At 40.6% G+C, this 19,933-nt stretch overlaps 3 protein-coding genes across 5 annotated transcripts; 1 reads left to right on the top strand and 2 right to left on the bottom strand.

Moving 5' to 3' along the window:
- Positions 1-327: 327 nt before the first annotated feature.
- Positions 328-4,406, bottom strand: fam166b (family with sequence similarity 166 member B). Its single transcript, XM_031278061.2, has 7 exons — positions 4,146-4,406; positions 3,797-3,918; positions 3,052-3,260; positions 2,081-2,220; positions 1,173-1,299; positions 672-884; positions 328-540 (listed from the first exon to the last, which is right to left on the bottom strand). The coding sequence occupies exons 2-7, from the start codon at positions 3,874-3,876 to the stop codon at positions 446-448; spliced, it is 864 nt and encodes a 287-aa protein (XP_031133921.1). The 5' UTR covers positions 3,877-3,918; positions 4,146-4,406; the 3' UTR covers positions 328-445.
- Positions 4,407-5,653: 1,247 nt separating this feature from the next.
- On the top strand, positions 5,654-10,225 carry si:dkey-106l3.7. 3 transcript variants are annotated; one of them, XM_031277933.2, is made up of 6 exons: positions 5,654-6,407; positions 8,263-8,424; positions 8,625-8,808; positions 8,922-8,980; positions 9,194-9,285; positions 9,587-10,225. In XM_031277933.2, exons 1-6 carry the CDS (start codon positions 5,778-5,780, stop codon positions 9,675-9,677), a joined length of 1,218 nt encoding a protein of 405 aa, XP_031133793.1. In that variant the 5' UTR covers positions 5,654-5,777; the 3' UTR covers positions 9,678-10,225. The 3 variants fall into 3 exon arrangements, with proteins under 3 accessions (XP_031133793.1, XP_031133791.1, XP_031133792.1); XM_031277931.2 differs by having other exon boundaries at positions 5,657-6,407; positions 8,922-9,004; positions 9,587-10,224; XM_031277932.2 differs by having other exon boundaries at positions 5,661-6,407; positions 8,263-8,415; positions 8,922-9,004; positions 9,587-10,223.
- A 662-nt stretch (positions 10,226-10,887) lies between these two features.
- Positions 10,888-19,314, bottom strand: rnf208 (ring finger protein 208). The gene is made up of 2 exons (XM_031277934.2): positions 18,503-19,314; positions 10,888-13,093 (listed from the first exon to the last, which is right to left on the bottom strand). The coding sequence occupies exon 2, from the start codon at positions 12,020-12,022 to the stop codon at positions 11,243-11,245; it is 780 nt and encodes a 259-aa protein (XP_031133794.1). The 5' UTR covers positions 12,023-13,093; positions 18,503-19,314; the 3' UTR covers positions 10,888-11,242.
- Positions 19,315-19,933: the final 619 nt, after the last annotated feature.

The raw sequence follows: 19,933 nt of genomic DNA, 5'->3' as shown, positions 1-19,933 counted from the left end.
GCTATATACAGTAGTATGTCTTCCAGTGAAGTTTGTTGAGTTGCACAAATATAAGCCATCTTGTGGCTGTTTCAGGTATTTAAATGTGTGTCAGGTATATTTTGAGACTGGTGGTTAGATAAGAGGGAGGAAAGAACAGAACATGTGTTGATACAGAATTTTTAATGAATTGCAATAATGTGACGTCTGTGAAATAATTTCACCCAGCGTCATTTTCTCAACCTCTGAATGCTTCGTCTAATGCCCAGTGACAATCAAAGTCTGTCAATAAAGACTTCTTGTTGTATGCCAACAGGAAACAGTACAAATGTTTATCTGTGTGCCACATATTTTTGCAATCCAGCACAATTTATTTTAATGTAAATGTGAGGACTTCCTGATAAGTTTTGACTCGTATCACAACTTTATCTTGCCAGTTATCATTTCATTGAAGTGTATGATGGTTTTATGACTTTGTCTGAAGGATCCTCTTGATGCCGCTCTTTTCCAGTGCATTCTGGGAAAGTTGGCCAAAGGTTTGTCCATACATGAACTGGTATCCTATGGGATGGTGTAGAGTTAGACATTCTTGAACTTGATTTTAATTGATAAATTATAATTCAGTAACTTTTATAAAATAGCAGACCACAAGGCCTTGTAGTGTGAAATGTGTTGTTAACACTGACACTGACCTGGGATGTGTCCTGTAAATGATGGCACTACACCTCTGTTTGATGGATAGATAGTGGGCATGGGAGTTATTGTACTTTCCTTCCTCCCTGGGATGACCTGGGACATGGGGTCAGTCTGCTGCTGCTTCCCAAACTGGATCAGTGCCTGGTTGGTAGTGATGGGGAAACCTTTGCCAATTAGGAAACGAGATTTTGGCACATGTCCTGTAAAACCTATAAAATACATCACTCAGTGAGCTGCTGGAGTTTTGTAGGAATTATTTGGCATTTCATGCAGAGAAAAAAGAATAAAAGCCAGTATCACTATGTTTTTGCTGTCCGCACAGTTGCATTTCCAGCCTCTAAGAACCCCACTATACGCTGCCTGCTCAGCACTAAATAGCAGACTGACAAAGTTAACAGTATCTGGCTAGTAAAGTCGGATATCTAGCAGGTTTATTGCAGGTGGTTTAAGGCCTAAGTCATTTTACTGGAAACAACTGTTAAAGTTCTCTGTTGTACCTGAGATAAAGTACTTGTGCGGGTTATCATCATCCATGAAGTACGGTTTTTCAGTGGAGGTGAAGGACTTCAAGGGCCTGTAGGTGATCACTTTGTTGGAGATTGCTGTCAAGGGGGGTCTTGGTCTCTGGGCCAAAAGATAACAGAGAACCATTAAAACATGCATGACTCAGATCATTCGCACAAAGATTCTACATAACAATATATAATACAAATAAACACAGGTTTAATGTAAACCTATTGCAGTACAAATTACATCACTTACTAAGTGCAAGTGAATGAAAATGTGTGCCATAAGAAAATTGATTACACCGCTGATAATCCCTTCTTATTAAAGCTTTAGTGCGTAACTTTTTGATATTAATACATGTTAATAAATAAGCCATTGCCAAATGAGTTGCTACAAAGCTAATTAAGACAATCAGCTCCACGAAACTCTCTGTCATCCGGTAACTTTCCCGCGCAGAAGCTCAAGTAAATATAATGACCTATTCTGAAGAGTCTGTCATGTTTTTTTTTTAATCCTCCATGTCCTCGGAGGAGGGGTGGGGGTGGTGCGCGATCACGATCACGTAAGGCTTGTATCATGTGGACGCGCCAACAGTTTTGTTGTCATTACTTAGAATTCCCCATGGGGGCGACAGAAACTACGCACTATGGCTTTAATCTTAAAAGGGTAATTTATGTGAATCTCAGAGACATAACTGCTGAATCTGTGGTGGTGAATCTGCCTCTCAGTTTTTTTCAGGGGGATTACATTGCAGTGCAGAGTTCCACTATGGATAATTAAACAAGAGTGAACCTATTCACAGGTGCCATGTTAACATGCATGTGTTTGGGGGCAATAGAGTGGGAAAGAGAGTGGTACAGCCAGAGCATGTGTATGTGTGTAAGAGAGAGAAAGTTACTTCAAACTGTTGGTTGGTGTAGTTGACAACATCTGGCAGGTGTGTTGATTGCCGTTGGTCCTGATAAAACTCAGATAGCGCTTTACGAGATGTTTCAGCATAGCTGCAGGCAAAGTAGTTCTGACTTTTTGGAATGAAGCCTAAAACAGCAACAAGTGACGTTAAAGGATTGGTTCAGTTTTGGTTTTATTCGCTCAGTTTTTGAAATATTTGTCTTTTTCTGCCTCCTTGCTCTTCTGTTCTATTTAAAAGGTTAACACAAACATCCCTTTCCAGAAACATCGTCCCTGTAACTATACTCTGGATAATCTACAGATCACAGTGTGAAGAGTTTTCAAAGTTTCCATTTCTTTGGCACAAAGTGTTTCCAATAAAACAGTGCTGTGGATTATCCAGAGTGACTGGGACATTGTTTTTAGAAAGATATCAAAGATGAATATGCTGTTGATTCACAGAGCAAATAAAACCAAAGCAATCTGAATGGCTGAAGGTTTTTTTTCTGTAATTTGGGTGAACTGACCCTTTAAAATGCTCTGCAAGAATGTGTGGAATTTTCCAGCCAAATGCTTCCATAGAGTTTGAAAAAGCAATGTAAATGTAAAAAGAAAATGTAAAAAGACTGAAAAACCACCACTGCAAACAGTTTGGTGCACGTTATCTTGATTTTCAACACTGTTCCACATAACCGGTCATTTATACTTAATAATTTAGCAGTTGGACACAGATTATTCTCATCATTCTTGTAGTGTCATGTTGTTGTGCTGTGGAAACTCACATATTTAAAGGTGTATTGCCAGATTTAAATTATAACTAATAGACACATACTGCTCATTGCCATTTAGTTATTTTACATCAGGTCATTAACATCTTGTTCATGTAAATGGTACCAAATGTTGTCCCCAGTATGAAATCATTTTCCATGAGGTGTTCAGTTACTTTGTTGACCCTGTGTGTTAGTATGTGATACCTACCGGTATATCCGGGTATCATCTTCTTCAAGTTACTGTCAGGGATGCTTCTCAGTGTCAGACTGGCGTCAGACTCTGTGGAGGGGACGTGACCCGTGTGGAGGACCAGACGATTAGAGTGTTTCACCTCGGGACTGGTCAGCAGCTCGGCTGTGAGCTGGCCGTAAGACTTCCCCATATTGTACTTGAGCTGGGGGCAATACCCTGTATACCTGACCACAACAGGGAGTGTGGGGTAAACACAACCTCAAAACTCCAGCATCTATTGTCCCTCAGTAACAGCTTTTCAGTTGGAAACAATATGATGTCATTTAAGTAGGCTACATTTAGACTGTCAATTTAACTGATTCAACACAAATTCTGAAGCAATCAGTACGATGTAGAGAAGAAATCCTCTTTTTATTTGTGTACAAATTAACAGGAACACCTTACTCAGTAATACATACTGTAACAAATAAGGCTGCAAAATACCATACAGCCTAGATTTTCTACTCTGACAAAACTTGAATAAATAAATAAATAAATAAATAAAATAAATGTATTAAATGTATTAAATGTATTAAATGTATTATAATTTCACATTGCATTATATTTGACATGTTGTCCCATGAATCGTAATAATATAACAGTAATAAGGAGCCCTCGCAGCTATTGAACTCAGCGCAGTCATAATACATATATTATTTTATCTTTAGTATTTTAAAGTCATGGTTATCTCTTACCGAATCTCGGTTCAGGATGCACTTACCCCGGTACATAATGTGGATCAGGTGTCATCAGAACTTTGCTGAATTTAGGGGCGTATTTTTCCATGTTGGTCCTGTTCATGCTGAAGCAGGTCTCCCTCCTGTGCGGCGTGTTTACTGGTTGCTACAGAGAATCAGGCACATACACATTAAACTGACGCGTGCACCGAAACATTTCCTGCCAGGACAAAAATATTATTGTTTTCTATACTAATAGAGTAGAAAACTTTACAGAACTTTAATTTCGGGATTATTTGAACATATCAGTAACTGTTCTGCTGTCATTCTTTCATCACTTATTGGCCTATTTTAATCTCCCCGTTGTGTCAAATATTGCAGTACTACCATTACCACTCGGATTTACAGTTTTGTTGAGTTGTTGCCTGCAGCGTCCTACATTTCCTCCTCGAACTATCAGAGCCGCCGTTCTAAGCTTTTAGTAATGTGTGACAGACTGGCTACGTACTAAACAACATCACCATACCCTACTGTTGTATTTTTCGGATGTCATTATATTTTAAAAAATGGAGTAGGGTTTGTTATTGCGACTTTTTAATAGATACATAAATAGAAATTCTTGAGAAATGCTCAACGACGCCCCTTAGCGACTTCACGTGGTTTCTTTCTAACAGTGTGGAGGAGGTGACCAATATACATAAGGGAATTCAAAATAGGATTTTAGAAATACTGAAGTCACTGACAAAAAAATAAATGAATAAAAAAATGTATTCATTTCATTTATTCAGGTAACTTTTTAATAGTATTTTCTTTAAATGTAATTTCTTTAAGGTTTCTTTATTTTTTCAAAGCCTTCACCCTGCCAGCAATAGAATTCTGTGTAACAATACTCGCCACTTTATTGATCTATTTATGTATTTGCTTAAAAGTAGTGAGATTAATTCTAAAAACCATCTTAAAACATCAACTATAGGTTGTTTATTTATTTTAACTGTAGAATTAAAAAATACACAGACAATGACCTCAGCGTCCTCAATTGTAGCTTTGACACGAGCATGTGTGTAATGTATAAGACAGTATCACAGGTAGAATAATAGTGGGTGGGTGTGGGTACTGTATGAGCAAGGATTTATTAGATCTGTTTATAAAAAAATACTGAAAAAATGAGAGAAAAAAATAAGTAAAATAGTTAACATTCATCAGGACTGGCGCTGACTTAAAATAACTCTTGTGTTTCCAGGATTGTGAACAATCCGGTGTGTTTGACGAGATGCTGCCAATGTACAGCTGGGGAATGTAGATCATATCTGTAGACAGGAGTGTCCACTCTACACATTCCTGCGCTGACAGATAAATCTGCGATGTTTGAAATATACGAAACAGTCTCGTTTACGGTTTTCAGCGTCACACACATACCATAATGCTTCCATTGAGGAATTTTAACATATCATGTTACCCTTCTCATATTCTCACACTCATATTCTTTACACTCATGAATGCATTGGTTATGTTAAGGCCTGTAGAGGTCTAAAGTTGTGGGAATCCTTTTAATGGCAGTTCTGAGACTTGTTGTCATTTTACATCTCAGTATTCCTTTGTTTTTACTCCCTTTAGACCCCCTCTGTTTCTGAAAAGCATTATATAACTGAAGTTTATATCTTATTTAATTCTACTGTCTCTGAATTCACAGGTTAAATCTGTGTGTCCATGTCATGGCTTGTACTTGTTATGTCTTGGATTTCTTACAGGTATGGGGACAAATCAAACATTTCAAATAACAGTGCAAATGAGTCACTCTTTTCCCAGGATTTAGAGAAAGGAAGGAGCTCGTATGAACATGCAGCTCTGCGCTGTGACAGGACAAATGATGGGGAGAGGTGTGGTGAAGGAACAGAGGCGGATCAGAGGGGATGTTTTGAGTTCTACTTCACCAGATCACCTCAGCTAACGACTGCGTAGGCTGTCTAAACTGATGTCTTGTTCCTGTTGCAGTTCAGAAGCAGAGCTGTGAGGGTCAAAGGGGAGATGAATCTATACAGGAGCTTTGGAAACCTCATGGAGGCTTGGGTGACTAAAGAAGACCGGTGTTTGGACTCAGCATGGCTTGGAAATGACGATAAAGATCCTTCTACACCTTCCTCCGACGTGGGGACAAACCTGCGCACAGAATCGGAGGACTCTGGAGTGGAGACAGCCAGCTCTGTTACGTCCTTTCCTGCTACACTCTCCTCTGTCTTTATAGATAATGCAGAAAATGACACATTTGCACCAGAAACAGAAGGTGATGGACTCACTCCAGCCTTAACATCACAGTCTCCCGTGTCTTCCTCCTTCTCCCCGCACCTCTGTCCCAACAGAGCTCAGGAGGACTCCACAGCCTTGCACTTAAAAGTGGAGCTAGCACTACAAAAGACTGACTCGAAATTTCTAAAGAATAACCGAGAGCCCCTTACAGTGGATGGGATGTTCAGGCGACCACCTCGAGCATCTTTTTTACCCAAACGGCACACTTTGGACTTAGTGAGAGGTCAAAGGTCAGAGAGTTTTAGCCTAAGGAGGAGGACAGTTAACCCATCAGTGTCCATGAGGCAGATGTCAGAAATGAGGCCGATGTCTATGAGTTGTGTTAAGCAGCTGGCTCAGAAAAGAGCAGAGGTGAGATAACTCTTCGTGTCCCAAACCAAACTGCAGTGGTGGAAGAGGTCTTTAGTTCCTTAGGCACAAGTACTACTGTAATACCACGCAGTCAACATACTCTGTTACAAGTAAAAGTCCTGTATTGAAAATATTACTTAAGTAAAGTATAACGTACTATTATATATATTGGATTATTATTAAACATGGATAAAGCAGGATATTACGGTTGTAGTTGGTTGAGGTGGAACTTATTTTGAACTATTTTGTATCAGACTGCAACTAATGATTATTTTCATTATCAATTATTCTGCTCATTATTTTCTCCATTAATCGATTCATTGTTTGGTTTGTAAAAATAGTAAAAATGCAGTCACAATTACTCAGACCCTGAAGTGACACCTTAAATCTAAAAAAGGTCCAAACCTCTAAATTATTAAAAATACATTAAAATGATTAAAAGTAAAATTAGCAAATCTTCACATTTGTTAAGCTGGAACTATGAAATTGTTTTACATGAAAAATGACTTAATGATCAAAATAGTTTCCATTAATTGTCTGTCAAACTATTGCATTCATTTTTAATACAATAAAATAGTTTCACTGTAACATGCATGGTCTTGCACAGCACAGGCTTGTAAATGTAAAAAGAAATCCTGAAAGAAAGTCCCAGAAGTGTAAAAAGGTGTGTGTTTACCATAGTTAAGGGGTTGCAACACACATTCACAAAGTTGCTCTCAAATTTAAAGTAGGACAGGCATGTCATGACTCACACAGGATCTCTTTCAAGCGCGCAACCTGTCACAAGTCTGTCTGCGGTGTGAGGGATTGTAAACCAGTCTGCCCAGGTGACTTTAAACCCACCGGCATGACAGGAATGGATGGAGACGTGTGGGGGAAGCTGAGCAACAATGATAATGAGTTATTGTGCTCAGTGTGAAAATTAGGTCATGCTGACAGCACACAGAGTTGTTGAAACAACAGGATTAACTGTACCGTTTGTATCTAATTAAATCCTCCATGTTTTTTAGTCTTTGGGTGTGTGTATGTGTGGGTGTGTGTTTGTGTGTGTATACACTCTGTTTCCTTGTATGAGGGCCAGAGTTTACAGGCTTTGATGAATGCAACACCAAGAAGCTATGTATAATGTCAAGTAGACATAATTACCCAATTATACAGTATACTTTTTTGTAATTAAATGAAATTGCACTTTCATTATTTTGTTCAAAAATACATGTGATATACTGTATGCGAACATGTATTAGTAGTAAATGAGAAGCAATCAGTCTGTCAGACAAATCTGGAGGTTCTGACTAAACCGGTCGAGGATTTCTGTTGTTCAAAGATCAACTTAATTACATGGCATAGGTTTATATCCTGATGTTATAAATATCAAACTCTCATACAATAGCTATTGTCAGTCTAATTACATGTTTTAATTATATTATGAAATGGTATTGATACATTACTAATCTATATCTACTTAATTATGTTCTATTATTTTCTATTCAACTCTAGTGAGTGCTAAAGTTGGTCAATCAACACAAACTATATTGATTATATTTATAAATTGAATATCTTTCAAATCTGGACTGTTGGTCTGACAAAACATCCAATTTAAAGACAACTTGGACTGTGATGTATTCTTTCACTATTTCATGATTTGCTAATCAACGCTAAACAAAATCACCCAAATTATTGCAATTCATCCCGAGGGAGACATGAATGTTTGTGTCCTCTGTCCTCTGACCGACATTTCCATCCATAGAAAGAGTGTTTAAAGAACAGCAGTGAAGAAAAAACTTTCAAGTTGACTAAACTTGTATATATTGTATAGCTCTTGTATCCTACAAGATACATCTTTTGATCTGTGCAGGACCTTGGTGAGAAAGAGAGGAATGGACTGAGTCCTGGGCTCTGCTACTTGGAGCAGGTGTGCCAAATATTAGAAGAAATTGCCGGAAAACAGATGCACAGCCGAGCGTTACAGATGGAGATTGATGCCCAGAGGGAGCATCAAGACATGAAGGTGAGCCAGGTGAAGACATTCATGTACCTACATCTTTGCAAGGCAATTAAAAGGTTGTCAGTTTTCACAACACACTGGGTTTATAAACATGACATGATCTTGTCAAAGCTGCTGACAATGACAAGATGTTTCCTTCCAGCCTGAGGGTTACTATAATATGAATTAAACCATGATAATGTGTTTTCCCCATCACTTGACTCTCTTTTAAGGCTCTCGACACCTGTCAGAGTGACTCTAAAGCTGCTGAGGAGGCCCTGTCGTCTTGTCAGATTCCTGAAAATACAGAAAGTGCAGAGCACAGTTCCAATGAACCCCAGCAGAGTAAAGATTATCCTTACAGACATTTTCGACAGAGATCAGCTTCAGACACAAATATTACAACATTGCAATTTAGTAAGTTATAGTCTATTTCCTACCATCTACCATCTTCAGCTTTTGTGGTTTTGTATATTCAATATATTGTGTGTGTGTGTGTGTGTGTGTGTGTGTGTGTGTGCTTGGTGCAGGAAGGTTGAATGCAGACTGCAGAGGGCAGCATCTGAGTACAGATGACCTGCTGGAGAAGGTAGAGGAAGGCCATGAAAGTCAGGTAGAATACAATCAAATACAACACACATAAACACATCATTTGTACGGTAACTAATAAACACAGCTAAAGAATCAAATGAATTCATTATGTCATGTGCATTGTTATAGTGAGTTTTATAAGAAATATGTTATTTTTCTTCATAATGTTCTATTATTTTTGTCCTACAAATATTTTATTGTGTCTTTTCAGGAGAATGAAAAAAAGGAGATGAGTAAAACTAACAGGAACTGGAAGTTAAAATTTGGGTCTTTGACAAGAGCTCGAGTGGGAGATACAAAGGGGTAAGAGTTTGCATTTATAGCTGTAACCTCTAAGGGGCAGTGTTATTAATCTCACATGATGCATAATGCTCTGAGGAAGTGTGTGTGGTGCTCCAACATGGCAGCCGGCCACACTGACGCAGTGGTCCAGAGCTAATGCACAGTAGATGCAGAGGCTTTTGGCGGGAGTTAATTTTCAGTCTGTGCTTCTGTTCCTCCTGAGTATTTTGTCCATTTTTTCATGAAACTTAGCCTACATGTTGTTTCCAGCTTTCCCCAATGGCGTGCTTCAGTTCTGTTCATTAATTATTATTCTGTACAGTCAACAGATGCATTCATCTGAGAAAAACTCGACCCGACGACGGCTGAGCCAGCTGTTCAGGAGGAGTAGGAAAACTCCGCCTGTGTCATGATGTTTGGACATTTTAGTTTCAGTTCTGAAGAGGAGGAAGCTTTCCTTTAAAGGTCTAAACACTGTCGCTACTTTCAAACTTCCTGTTCAGTCATGTGATTTAGCAATCTGCCATGTTTATTTATTGTGTGCTGTATACTTGCCTTTATTTTTATACTTATAAATAATATGATTTTCTGTGAAACTGTGATGGAATTTCACTGTCATGTAATGTCATAGCACTACAAAGCTTGATTTTTACAAACATCAAACTTGTATTTGTAATAAGCTGCAAATTGGTAAAGAATACTGGTATGCACTGTACAGTATATTACACTATAAATGTAATAAATTGTTAATATAACGCTCTGAAATTCTTATTCATTTTGTTTTGGTGTACATCTGCAACATAAGAGACATATGCTTCATATCCATCAAATGCTGTATGTCTATGGAAGAACAATCTGTTATTACTGCACCACATAGGATTTCTAATAACATCTTAGTAATTACATTATGTAGTCCATAAAATGTCCAATACTGCCTAAAATATGCCTAAGTCCCAAGTTTCCAAGTCTTTAAATAGCTTGTTTTGTCTGACCAACAGTTCAAAACCCAATTATAATCACAAGATCAAGTGTTTGCTGTGAATTTTTACTTCATAAATGACCTAAACATTTAATTACTTATGAAAGTTCCTGATGATACATTTTCCATTGATTGACTAATCAATTAATCATCTAATTGTGTCAGTTTGGAGTGGATGAAGATGAATGCATAAATCCATGAGTTATATTAAGGGATTTTTAATGGGGGGGGGGGGGGGTTTCTGCATGAAAAAGGGGTTTTGTAAGAAAATAAAATACCAAATACCAAATACCATGAAAAACATTGCTGACTGTATCCGAAAATAACCTTAATTTTTGAAGCATCAAAACCATTTCGGAATTTTCATTTTAATCGCAAAAAATAGGGTGTAAATTAAGGGATTGCCTTCGTGGTTTTTGGTACATTTCAAGCAGATTTTACAAAACCATTTAAACCCTCTTAAACTGTGCAGAAAACCCATGAGAAAATACCATAATCCTTTAACTATCCCCTTATTTAAGGCAAAACATCAATGGATCCAGCTTCATAGTGCACTAGTCTAAATAACAAATAGGAAAGCCATAATTCTGCAGCCAAATCCTTTCTGTAGCTTGACAGATAACAAGTACAGGCCACACAGTTCATTTTATCATTTATTTAATCTTTATTCACCTAGGTTGGGGGGATAAACCTCCCCTGGCATTCCCACGTAAAGAGATGTCAATGACAAACACATCCAACCAAATGAGAGAGGGTGAATAGGATTCCAGTCCATACATAAAATACATTTATTTACTATATCTTGAACCATATGCATCCATTAGTCCCACATAGCATCCATCTGTGCTATTAAATATATAGAGATAACATCTGTGGAGGAATTTATTTACTGAATGTGTTTGTGAGAGAGGGGATTGGCAGAAAGGGTAGAGCTTACAGATGAAAAGAGTGGTGGAGGGGGGGCCAGCGTAGAGTCATGCCTGCAGTGTCCCCCCTTGTCTACATGATGCCACAGGAGGACAAGGGGTTGGCGATCTGGCAGGTGCAGGCTGACTGGCAGTATTGGCGCACAGTCTGGTAGCAGCTGCGGTCGGCGTCCCCGCCCCACTGCACGGGCCCGTTGGGGTCAGAGGGCAGGCGGCTCAGGATGCTGGTGTTGATGGCCAGGGCAGCCAGCCCATAGTCTGTGAACAGCACTGTCTCGCGCCTGCACGTGGGGCAGGAGATGAACTTGTACTTGGGACAGGACTCGTAGAGGATCTGCAGGCACTCCTCACACACCGAGTGCAGGCAGGAGAGGATGCGTGGACGCTTGCCGGCAAAGTTGTAGGTGTGACCGCAGGTGGGGCAGTCCAAGGGCTCGCAGGGCATGACGGGTCCCGAGGAGGAAGAGGAGGAGGAAGTGGAGGAGGAGGTGGATGAGGGCCGCAGCACGTACTGGTTGACTATGACGTCTTCCATCTTGTAGTGGAACTGGTGGTAGCAGATTTCGTTGGCACTGGTTTTGCGCTGCGCTAGGAAGCTCTGCTCCCTGCGCATCACGGGGGCCGAGGGGGACACCATTGGCCTGGGAGACCCTGTAATCTCCAGGGCCAGGTCGCTGCAGGCCTGGTTGACGATGATTTCGCCTTCACCTCCGCCGTCCCACGCCACTCTGGGGGGTGGGGCATAGCGCGGCTGGGTGGCGGGCACAGGGCACTCTCTGGGGAACTTCTCTGACTGGATGATCTTAACGGTGTCCATGGGGATGGTGACGGGCTGACGCCTGAGGCAGGACATCCGCACGTTTTTTGAGGTGGAAGAGAGAGGGGTTGTGGCTCTAATCAGCGCTGAACACCTCTGCCTGGTTCTGGGCAAGGGGAAAAAAGATTAGGCTCTTTTTTTTAAGTCAGCCATTCGAGGGGACATGGGGACGGATGGTTGCCTCCATGTTTCCCTCAGAGATCCCCCGCCTGGTGGGCGCTACTGTCAGCCTGAGTCTTTATGAGGAGAAGACAGATAGAAGAGCTCAGCCAGAGCACCTCAATCTGCAGCTCTTACTCTGTCACCGCTGATATGGACAGATAATTTAACAGTCCAGCTTACAGTATCTGACCAGTGTTGACTACTTAAAGGTAGTTTTTTGTTGTTTTTACTCACTTATGCTGATGTTCCTGTGCTGTCTCTGATGGCTATTTGCAGAAACATATATTCACACACAAGGACAGTTAGTACTTAAGCACAAACACATGTTCTCTCTCACTGATGACACTAATAAATAATCTCATATGCACACAGATGCTCACATATATACATACAGTACAGGTTGGTGGATTTCTGCTTTTACAGCGTGAGGGGATTGAGTTCAGGCAGTTCAGAAATGGCCAAGAGGTATTGTCTTAAACTATATCCTGTGGCCTGCCAAGGAAACTCTTGCCGTTTCAAACTAGCCTTTACACGTGGTTCTAGCTTAAACGCCCGCTTAACTTCCTGTTTTTGGCTGCGGGTGCCGTTACACACCGACTTGAGTGTGTGAGAAAGAAAGAATAACCTCCAGTCTTTCTCTGTGCTCTTAGACCAGTTTGGTCTGGTGACCCTGTGTGAGCCTCTCAGTGGCTTGTTGATAAGAAACAGGGAGGAGGTCTTTTTTTAGGAGGTGTCCTATAATGTTCCAGAAAGCTGTTGGAATGACTCCTTCAAGCTCCAAGGCTCCTGAATTCCTCAGAGGTGGGAGTTTGTACTTTCAGACAGTCCTCCCAACTGAGTAGAAGAAGTGATAACAGTCTGAAGGGGTGCCTCTGTGTGCTTGTCTCCTCTTTTTCAGTGACTCAGACTCATAACGTGTCCTCAGGATTCCTTTGGTCCATCTACCTGTGAAAACAGTAAAGAGATTTATAAAAACACATTGTTAGATTTAGATAACTTTAATGAAATTTAATGGAATGTAAATGAATACAATGGGGAAAGACAGGGTCAGCTTCTCACAAATATATAAGTTTTATTAATTTTAGAAAGGTATAGGTGTATGCCATTTTCATTGTGTCTTAATAGAAAGAATTATAACAGAGATATTAATTTGACTTTGACCTATTCTCCAACCTTTCTGTGCATTATTGATTGGAATGTTTTTGAACTTAGATAGGATCTACTGTAGCTGTATGAAGATCAGTTTCTTTATGTTTATCTGATGACGGAGGCTGTCACCTTTGCATCCTGGCCTCAGCCCAGGTATGTTTCTGAAAAGAGTGACGACATTATCGTGTTGCCACATGCTCTGGGGTTCGCCTTTTCCTTTGACTACACACAACACAATTGGAGTGCTACAAAGTTGGAAGATTATGTTGATATTTGATTGGGCTGTTGTATTGGACTGCACACTTCAAGCAGGATTGCAGAAATACTGAGCTCATGAGTACAATGCACCCCCGAGATTTTATGTGCCAATCTATGAGTGGTGTGAAAAGGTAACACCCAAAATAGTCAACGTTAGTAAAAATGTGTTTATCTCGTTAACAGAAGGTAAACAGTGCTGCACAAAAACAGTAAATGCAATTGACACGTAATTAAAAGCCAAAGCCTGCCACACTTTTTGGTCAGAGCAGGAAATTTTGACACATGTTGCTTCCTGCCCTTGTCATGCTTCCTGTCAGTGCTCTGTCACATCTTGTGAGTTGCGTTAGTTAGACTCTGACATGCGTGGGAACAGGTTACACTCTGCATGGAGGGTTTGTGTCATCAAACTGTATGTGGGTTTAGGAAAAATAACAAGTGTATGGATGAAGCTTTTTAGCTTGACCAGAGCAATAGCTGCCAACCAGCAGAGGAGGGAGGATGACACATCTTTCATTCTCTTCACGGCTGTCAACAGTGATGATTCATTAGAGAGAGAAAAAAAATGTGCAGAGGAGGTGACCTAGATGGCGAAGAAGAGAGAGAGAGAGAGAAAGAAAGAGAGAGGGGAGGGAGCACAGCGCTGGTCCTGGTTTCTATTCATGGTTTGTTTATCTATACTCAGTGGTTTCCTGCCCCCAACCCATGCTGAAGATTCACACCGAATGAGAGAGATGTACCTAACAGCCGGAAGTGCTTCAGCCCATTTCGTCCACGTGATGCTGCGAGCCATATTGTGCAAGCAGGCAGACATTTAATTCTCCCCTTTATTCTTTCTCAATGAATCGGTTGATACAGTATTTCTACACCCCACACTTGAACACAAAGAGCTGTTAGCCAGATCACTTACAATCTCACCAAATGTGTTCCTCCAGCACTGCAGTGCTACAACACTTCTCCCAAAATAGCCTCTGTTTTTTTCTCATCATCTTGCAGATGGTGTTATATTTCGGGGAGGGGTGCTCGCTGCTTTTAGAAGATATTTATGCAAAAAGACTCTGAGAAACAATCATCATAAATGTGAATGTGTATATGATGGGCTTATAGGTACTAATAGCAAGAAGAAAAAAAATATAAAAAAATGTTTTTAAAAATTTAACAGTTAATTGTAACTCAACCTGTAAGATTAGGAAAAAAAAAAAAAAAAAAAAAAAAAAAAAATATATATATATATATATATATATATATATATATATTATATAGAAAAACATAAAAAAAAGAAAGATTTTGGTATTAGTACCTAAACTCAGACATACTATCAGCATCAACTATTTTAAATGAAACCCTACATGATATTATATGATATCATATGGATGTTTCCCAGCTCTATACAGGTGTGAATTCAGGCCTGAATTGAACTCAAACTACCAAATACGATAGTTTGAATTAGAGCTAGACCAATAAATCTGCCGGAATATTTATATATATATATATCACATATATATCACATATATACACAAAACAATGTAGAAACAATGTTGCCCTTACATCAATCTCGGAACCTATCTACTATTGTCTGACGATTCAATACTAATTGGACTACAAACGGACTACAAACAAAAGCCAGAACGCTTCTGATACCAAAAACCTCCCATTGCCTACAGATTCTGCGTTCATATGCAGATACATGTTTACAAAGATTACTCTTACATCAATTGCAGAGTACAAACTCATATAAGGGATCTATGAAAAAGAAAAAGAAAAAAACATAAAATCCCCCGATAAAATCAGCTTATAGCGGTATTGGCCTCACAAATCTGGTATCAATTGGGCTATTGATTTTAAGAATCAGCTCCACTTCTGACAGATATTATATGTCTAGACACACTTTGTGGATATAAACAATTTGTGTCTGCCTGGTACTGGGCAGGGGTCGAGTTGACAAAGCAATCAGGCTGCACAAGGATTCTTGAGCCTGGGGGAGATGAAGCAGCTAAAATTACCCACTAATTTAGTGACAGTGCTATGAAAAGGGCTGATAACTGATGCAGGCTGCCTGCTGATGGGCCAGCTTTAGCACAGCCTCTTCCTAATCAACGGAGCCCTCTCCAGTTATGTAAGGAGCTCATCTCCGACCCAGTCACCATATTAACGCAGTGCAGCTCTACCACAGTCTTGACATTGAGTGTTTGCGTGTGTGTGTATGTGTGTATACATAGCTCTAGATCCTTTCCCTGCAGAGGCATTATTACACTAATGAAATCATGGCAGGCATTTGACCTCGTCATCACAAGTAAGAGAAAGAGGAGAGCTGACCACAGAGATGTCCGAGGAGTTCGTCTCAGCAGCAAATTCCTCACAGCATTAAACACACACACACACACACACACACACACACACACACACACACACACATAGTGCATCTCACTATCTTTGTGGGGACCCGTCATTGACATAATGCATTCCCTAGCCCCTTACCCTAACCTTAACCATCACAACTAAATGCCTAACCTTAACCCTTACCCTCACCCTAACCATAACCTAATTCTAACCCTAATCCTAAAACCAAGTCTTAACCCTCAAACAGCCCTTTGAAGTTGTGGGGTCCAGCATTTTGGCCCCACAAAGCTGTCCGTACCCCACAAGTATACTGTATTCCCGGTTTTTGGACCCCACAAATATAGTTAAACAAGAACACACACACACACACACACACACACACACACACACACACACACACACACACATCCTAGAACATTCTCACCCTAGGACAACTCCCCGTCACGTACAAGGCACCACCCTTTACATTCCAATGGACACAAACAGATAACAAACAGATATCACTGTCTAAAAGGAATATTTATATATCTACTATATATGTGTCTACTATCAGTGACACCTGAAGAGAGAGAAAAACACATAGCTCCACATAATAAAATTCCTATCCTCTCACAGTCACACACACACACACACACACACACACACACACACACACACACACACACACACACACACACACACACACACACACACACAGGTCCTCATGATCACACTGGATAAATTCCACTTGTGCAGATCGGAGAGCAGCGGAAGGGCACCATGTTCTGAATGAGTCATAAAGACCCTGCCCATCATGTGTCTCCCTGCCTGTCTCTCTCTCTTTTCTCTCAATGAAAATCAGTCTGTCTCTATTTATCCATGTGAGCAGTCTGTTGGCCTGGACAAAACGGATGATACGCTGGTCTTTGTGCCCCTACACCACATACCAGCAGTATGTCAAGTATGCCAGCTATGTTGAGATGTGTATCCACATTCATGCCTTGGCTGGTTAAAACCATCGCTGCACATCTCTTCTTGGACCTGCGTGAGATATTATGTTTGTATTTTGATTACATAACATGTTATGACCTTAGCGTGTTCTGAGGACAAATCCCCAGATTTACTGTATGTTTGCTGGCAGCAGCTTCTCTCGGAAAACATGGCGCTTGCAGGGATTCAGTGAAATATGGTGAACGATTCAAACACAGGAGGATTTGCATCTATGACATATTATACAATTGAAAAGTGTATTAAGTGTGGTACTGTATAAATGCAGATGACAGGTCTTGCTTGTTTTAATGTTCCTTGTGTTTTCTATTTGTTTGTTTGTTACAGCCTAATATATATATATATATATATATATATATATATATATATATATATATATATATATATATATATATATATATATATATATATATTTGATGCCAAACATAATTAAAATGCCAAGAATTCAGTACATCTAGATATATTTCCCCAGGATTAAGATCAGAACATAATGTTCGGCTTAATTTATTATATTTACAGTCAATCCATTAAACTGTGATTACATGCAATTATTCCAAAGGCTACAGTCTGATGTTTGTGTTTTTTTTGCATGGGCTGAAAGTGCTTAGTGAGTATATGGGGAGGTGTTGTTTTTAATAATTCAGCTTGCTGTCATTCATGGCAGACATCGGCCATTTTGCTTCGCAATTCATTACAGCCAAGTGCTCTTTGTTCTCGTCTATGTATCTCCCACAGCAACATAGCAGAGCTGCACACAGGCAGAAAAGTAAAAAAGCCATAACCATCATCGCTCTGCCTGACACAGATCTCATAGAAGATTTATGAGCGGAAAGGTTCAGCAAATGTTCAGCTCATTAATAACAACAGTGGCTTGATTGATTAAGGGGATTGATTTTTCTTTTAAGGAGGCTGTCCTGCACAGGGTTAAGGTGGACGGCATTGTTGATATTGTGTGAACTGAGACTCCGGAGGGACGGTGATATCGAGTCAAGGTGGCCAAAATATTTGGACCGTGTGAGATGGAGCGGCTTTAGCATGTGGGAGGGGTGTGTTCAGGAGCAGCAGTTATGCAATCGCAGCATGGTGTACCCAGCACTCTCACTGCAGCGCCAATGTATGGCAAACATGGAGATGCCTTAGTGCTGCTGACTGCTACAGAACAGGCCGTTCCTGCCCTGTCCAAATCCCCTCCCTCCCTTCCTCCACTTCCTGCAGCCCCCACTGTCTGTCTGTGCAGAGGTCTGTCAAATGTCATAACCACTGGAGCCATGACACTCTAAAGATACCATCTACACCCAAACACACATCATCACGGTCTATTCACGAATTCCAACCAAGTATGCATGCAGGTGTGTGTCTGTGAGCATATCTGCGCGTCTCCATTCATGCATCCATGTGTGTGTCTGCAACTGCAAATGATGCAACAACCATGTAAATCCAAGCTTAATGTAACAAAAAGCAAAGATCACCTCTGTCTTGCACAAAGAAGGCTAGAAAGAAAATAACATTAGTATGAAACCCACATAGGAGACACACCTCACAGATCTGAAACATCCAGATCATACAACACAGAAAAACCTATCTTCACTATGAAACAGATGCAAAGCCGTTTCTCATCCTCACCTGTCTGCCTACGCACTAGTCTTGTTCCAGTCCTTTCTCTCCTCCTCGCTCCTGTTCCAGTTGTTGCTGTCGATGTTGTTGATGCTGTTCTGTGAAGATAAGCTGTTCAGTCTCTTTGTTCAGGGGGATGTCTCACCAGAGGGAGAATGCTCTCTCTTGTCCATTCAATTCTAGCAGGATGAACAATGAGCAGCAGTGAAGGGAGGCAAACATGGAGGAGATGTAAGATGGAGGAAGCTGTTACAAGGTGGATGCGTCACGTCCAGGGCTGCTTTTGTCGAGCTCCGCATCACTCGTTCCTCTATTGCTCTCCTCTCTGGTACCTTTGTCCTTTACTCACCCACCCCTGCTCCTTCTCTTCCATGCTGGGGCAGAGCATCTCCCTCTGGTCTCTCTTTCTCCATCCCGCTTCCTAAGCCTCTCAAATTATTCAGCTTATTCTGTGCAGTGACCTGAGCTTCTGCGTTGTGTTTCTCTGCATGTACGTCCCTCTTCTCTTCCTTCCTGTCTTTCTGCTCGTCTCTTTCGTCTGGTCTTCAGGTAAACCTCTTGTCTCCTTCTTTTCCTCTTCTCTGCTGTTATCTCTCCTCCTGTCTCAGCTGCCGTTCATTACTCCTCTTTCTCCTTCTCCGTCTGCTCCAGTCAGTGCGCCTCACAGTCACACATGCGCAGTGTTTTCACACATACATGCACACTCACACACACACACACACACACACACCGCCTCTGGCTCCCTCCTTATGCATGTGGTTTGTTTTGCCTGCCCACCCCCTACTCTCTCTCTCTCTCTCTCTCTCTCTCTCTCTCTCTCTCTCTCTCTCTCTCCCACACACACACTTTCTCTTTCTCTCTCGTTGCTGTCTTGCTGCAGCACACACTGCAGTGCCTCTGCAGGCAGGATCACGTTTGCTAGTTGCCAGAGAAAATATTTCAGCCAATGAGGAACGTTAACAACCCCCCCATATCTAAACACACATATGCATACACACACATAAAGACACATGCACAAGTCTGTGATATCAGCATGATTGTTTATAATGTTTGTGTATAAAGGATTTGCACCGAGAGCCATGAATCTTAATATGCAATACAGTATTTAACACACACACACACACACACACACACACACACACACACACACACACACACACACACACACACACACACACAGACACACACATGGTTAAGTACACCAGCTAGACACACAGGAAATACAGGATGCTGGTGCAAATAGATATAATCTAAGTGAGTGCAGAACATCTGACAAGGCAAAAAAAGCATTATTTCAGTCACAAATACATTTTCTATCAGGTTGCTGACTGGGAGCTTTTTGGGAAAAAAGATCCATCATATTCAACAACACTGAGCACATGTATCCGACTCATGTTTGCACTCATTCCTCCTTGACACTTTGAGTCCTCTAAAAAAGGA

The sequence above is a fragment of the Sander lucioperca genome, chromosome 1 (genome assembly GCF_008315115.2).
Source record: "Sander lucioperca isolate FBNREF2018 chromosome 1, SLUC_FBN_1.2, whole genome shotgun sequence".
Lineage (NCBI taxonomy): Eukaryota > Metazoa > Chordata > Actinopteri > Perciformes > Percidae > Sander > Sander lucioperca.
Note: the sequence above shows the minus strand (reverse complement) of the source record. Positions and strands in the feature narration are given on the sequence as shown.

Excerpts from the sequence above, each read along its gene's own strand:
- fam166b (XM_031278061.2), bottom strand. The coding sequence starts at position 3,876 with ATGAACAGGACCAACATGGAAAAATACGCCCCTAAATTCAGCAAAGTT. Across the intron at positions 3,261-3,796 it reads GATCCACATTATGTACCGGG|GTATACAGGGTATTGCCCCC; the intron begins GTAAGTGCATCC and ends TGTTGTGGTCAG. Across the intron at positions 885-1,172 it reads GCACAAGTACTTTATCTCAG|GTTTTACAGGACATGTGCCA; the intron begins GTACAACAGAGA and ends TGTATTTTATAG.
- si:dkey-106l3.7 (XM_031277931.2), top strand. The coding sequence starts at position 5,778 with ATGAATCTATACAGGAGCTTTGGAAACCTCATGGAGGCTTGGGTGACT. Across the intron at positions 8,425-8,624 it reads AAGACATGAAGGTGAGCCAG|GCTCTCGACACCTGTCAGAG; the intron begins GTGAAGACATTC and ends CTCTCTTTTAAG. Across the intron at positions 9,286-9,586 it reads CGAGTGGGAGATACAAAGGG|TCAACAGATGCATTCATCTG; the intron begins GTAAGAGTTTGC and ends TATTCTGTACAG.
- rnf208 (XM_031277934.2), bottom strand. The coding sequence starts at position 12,022 with ATGTCCTGCCTCAGGCGTCAGCCCGTCACCATCCCCATGGACACCGTT.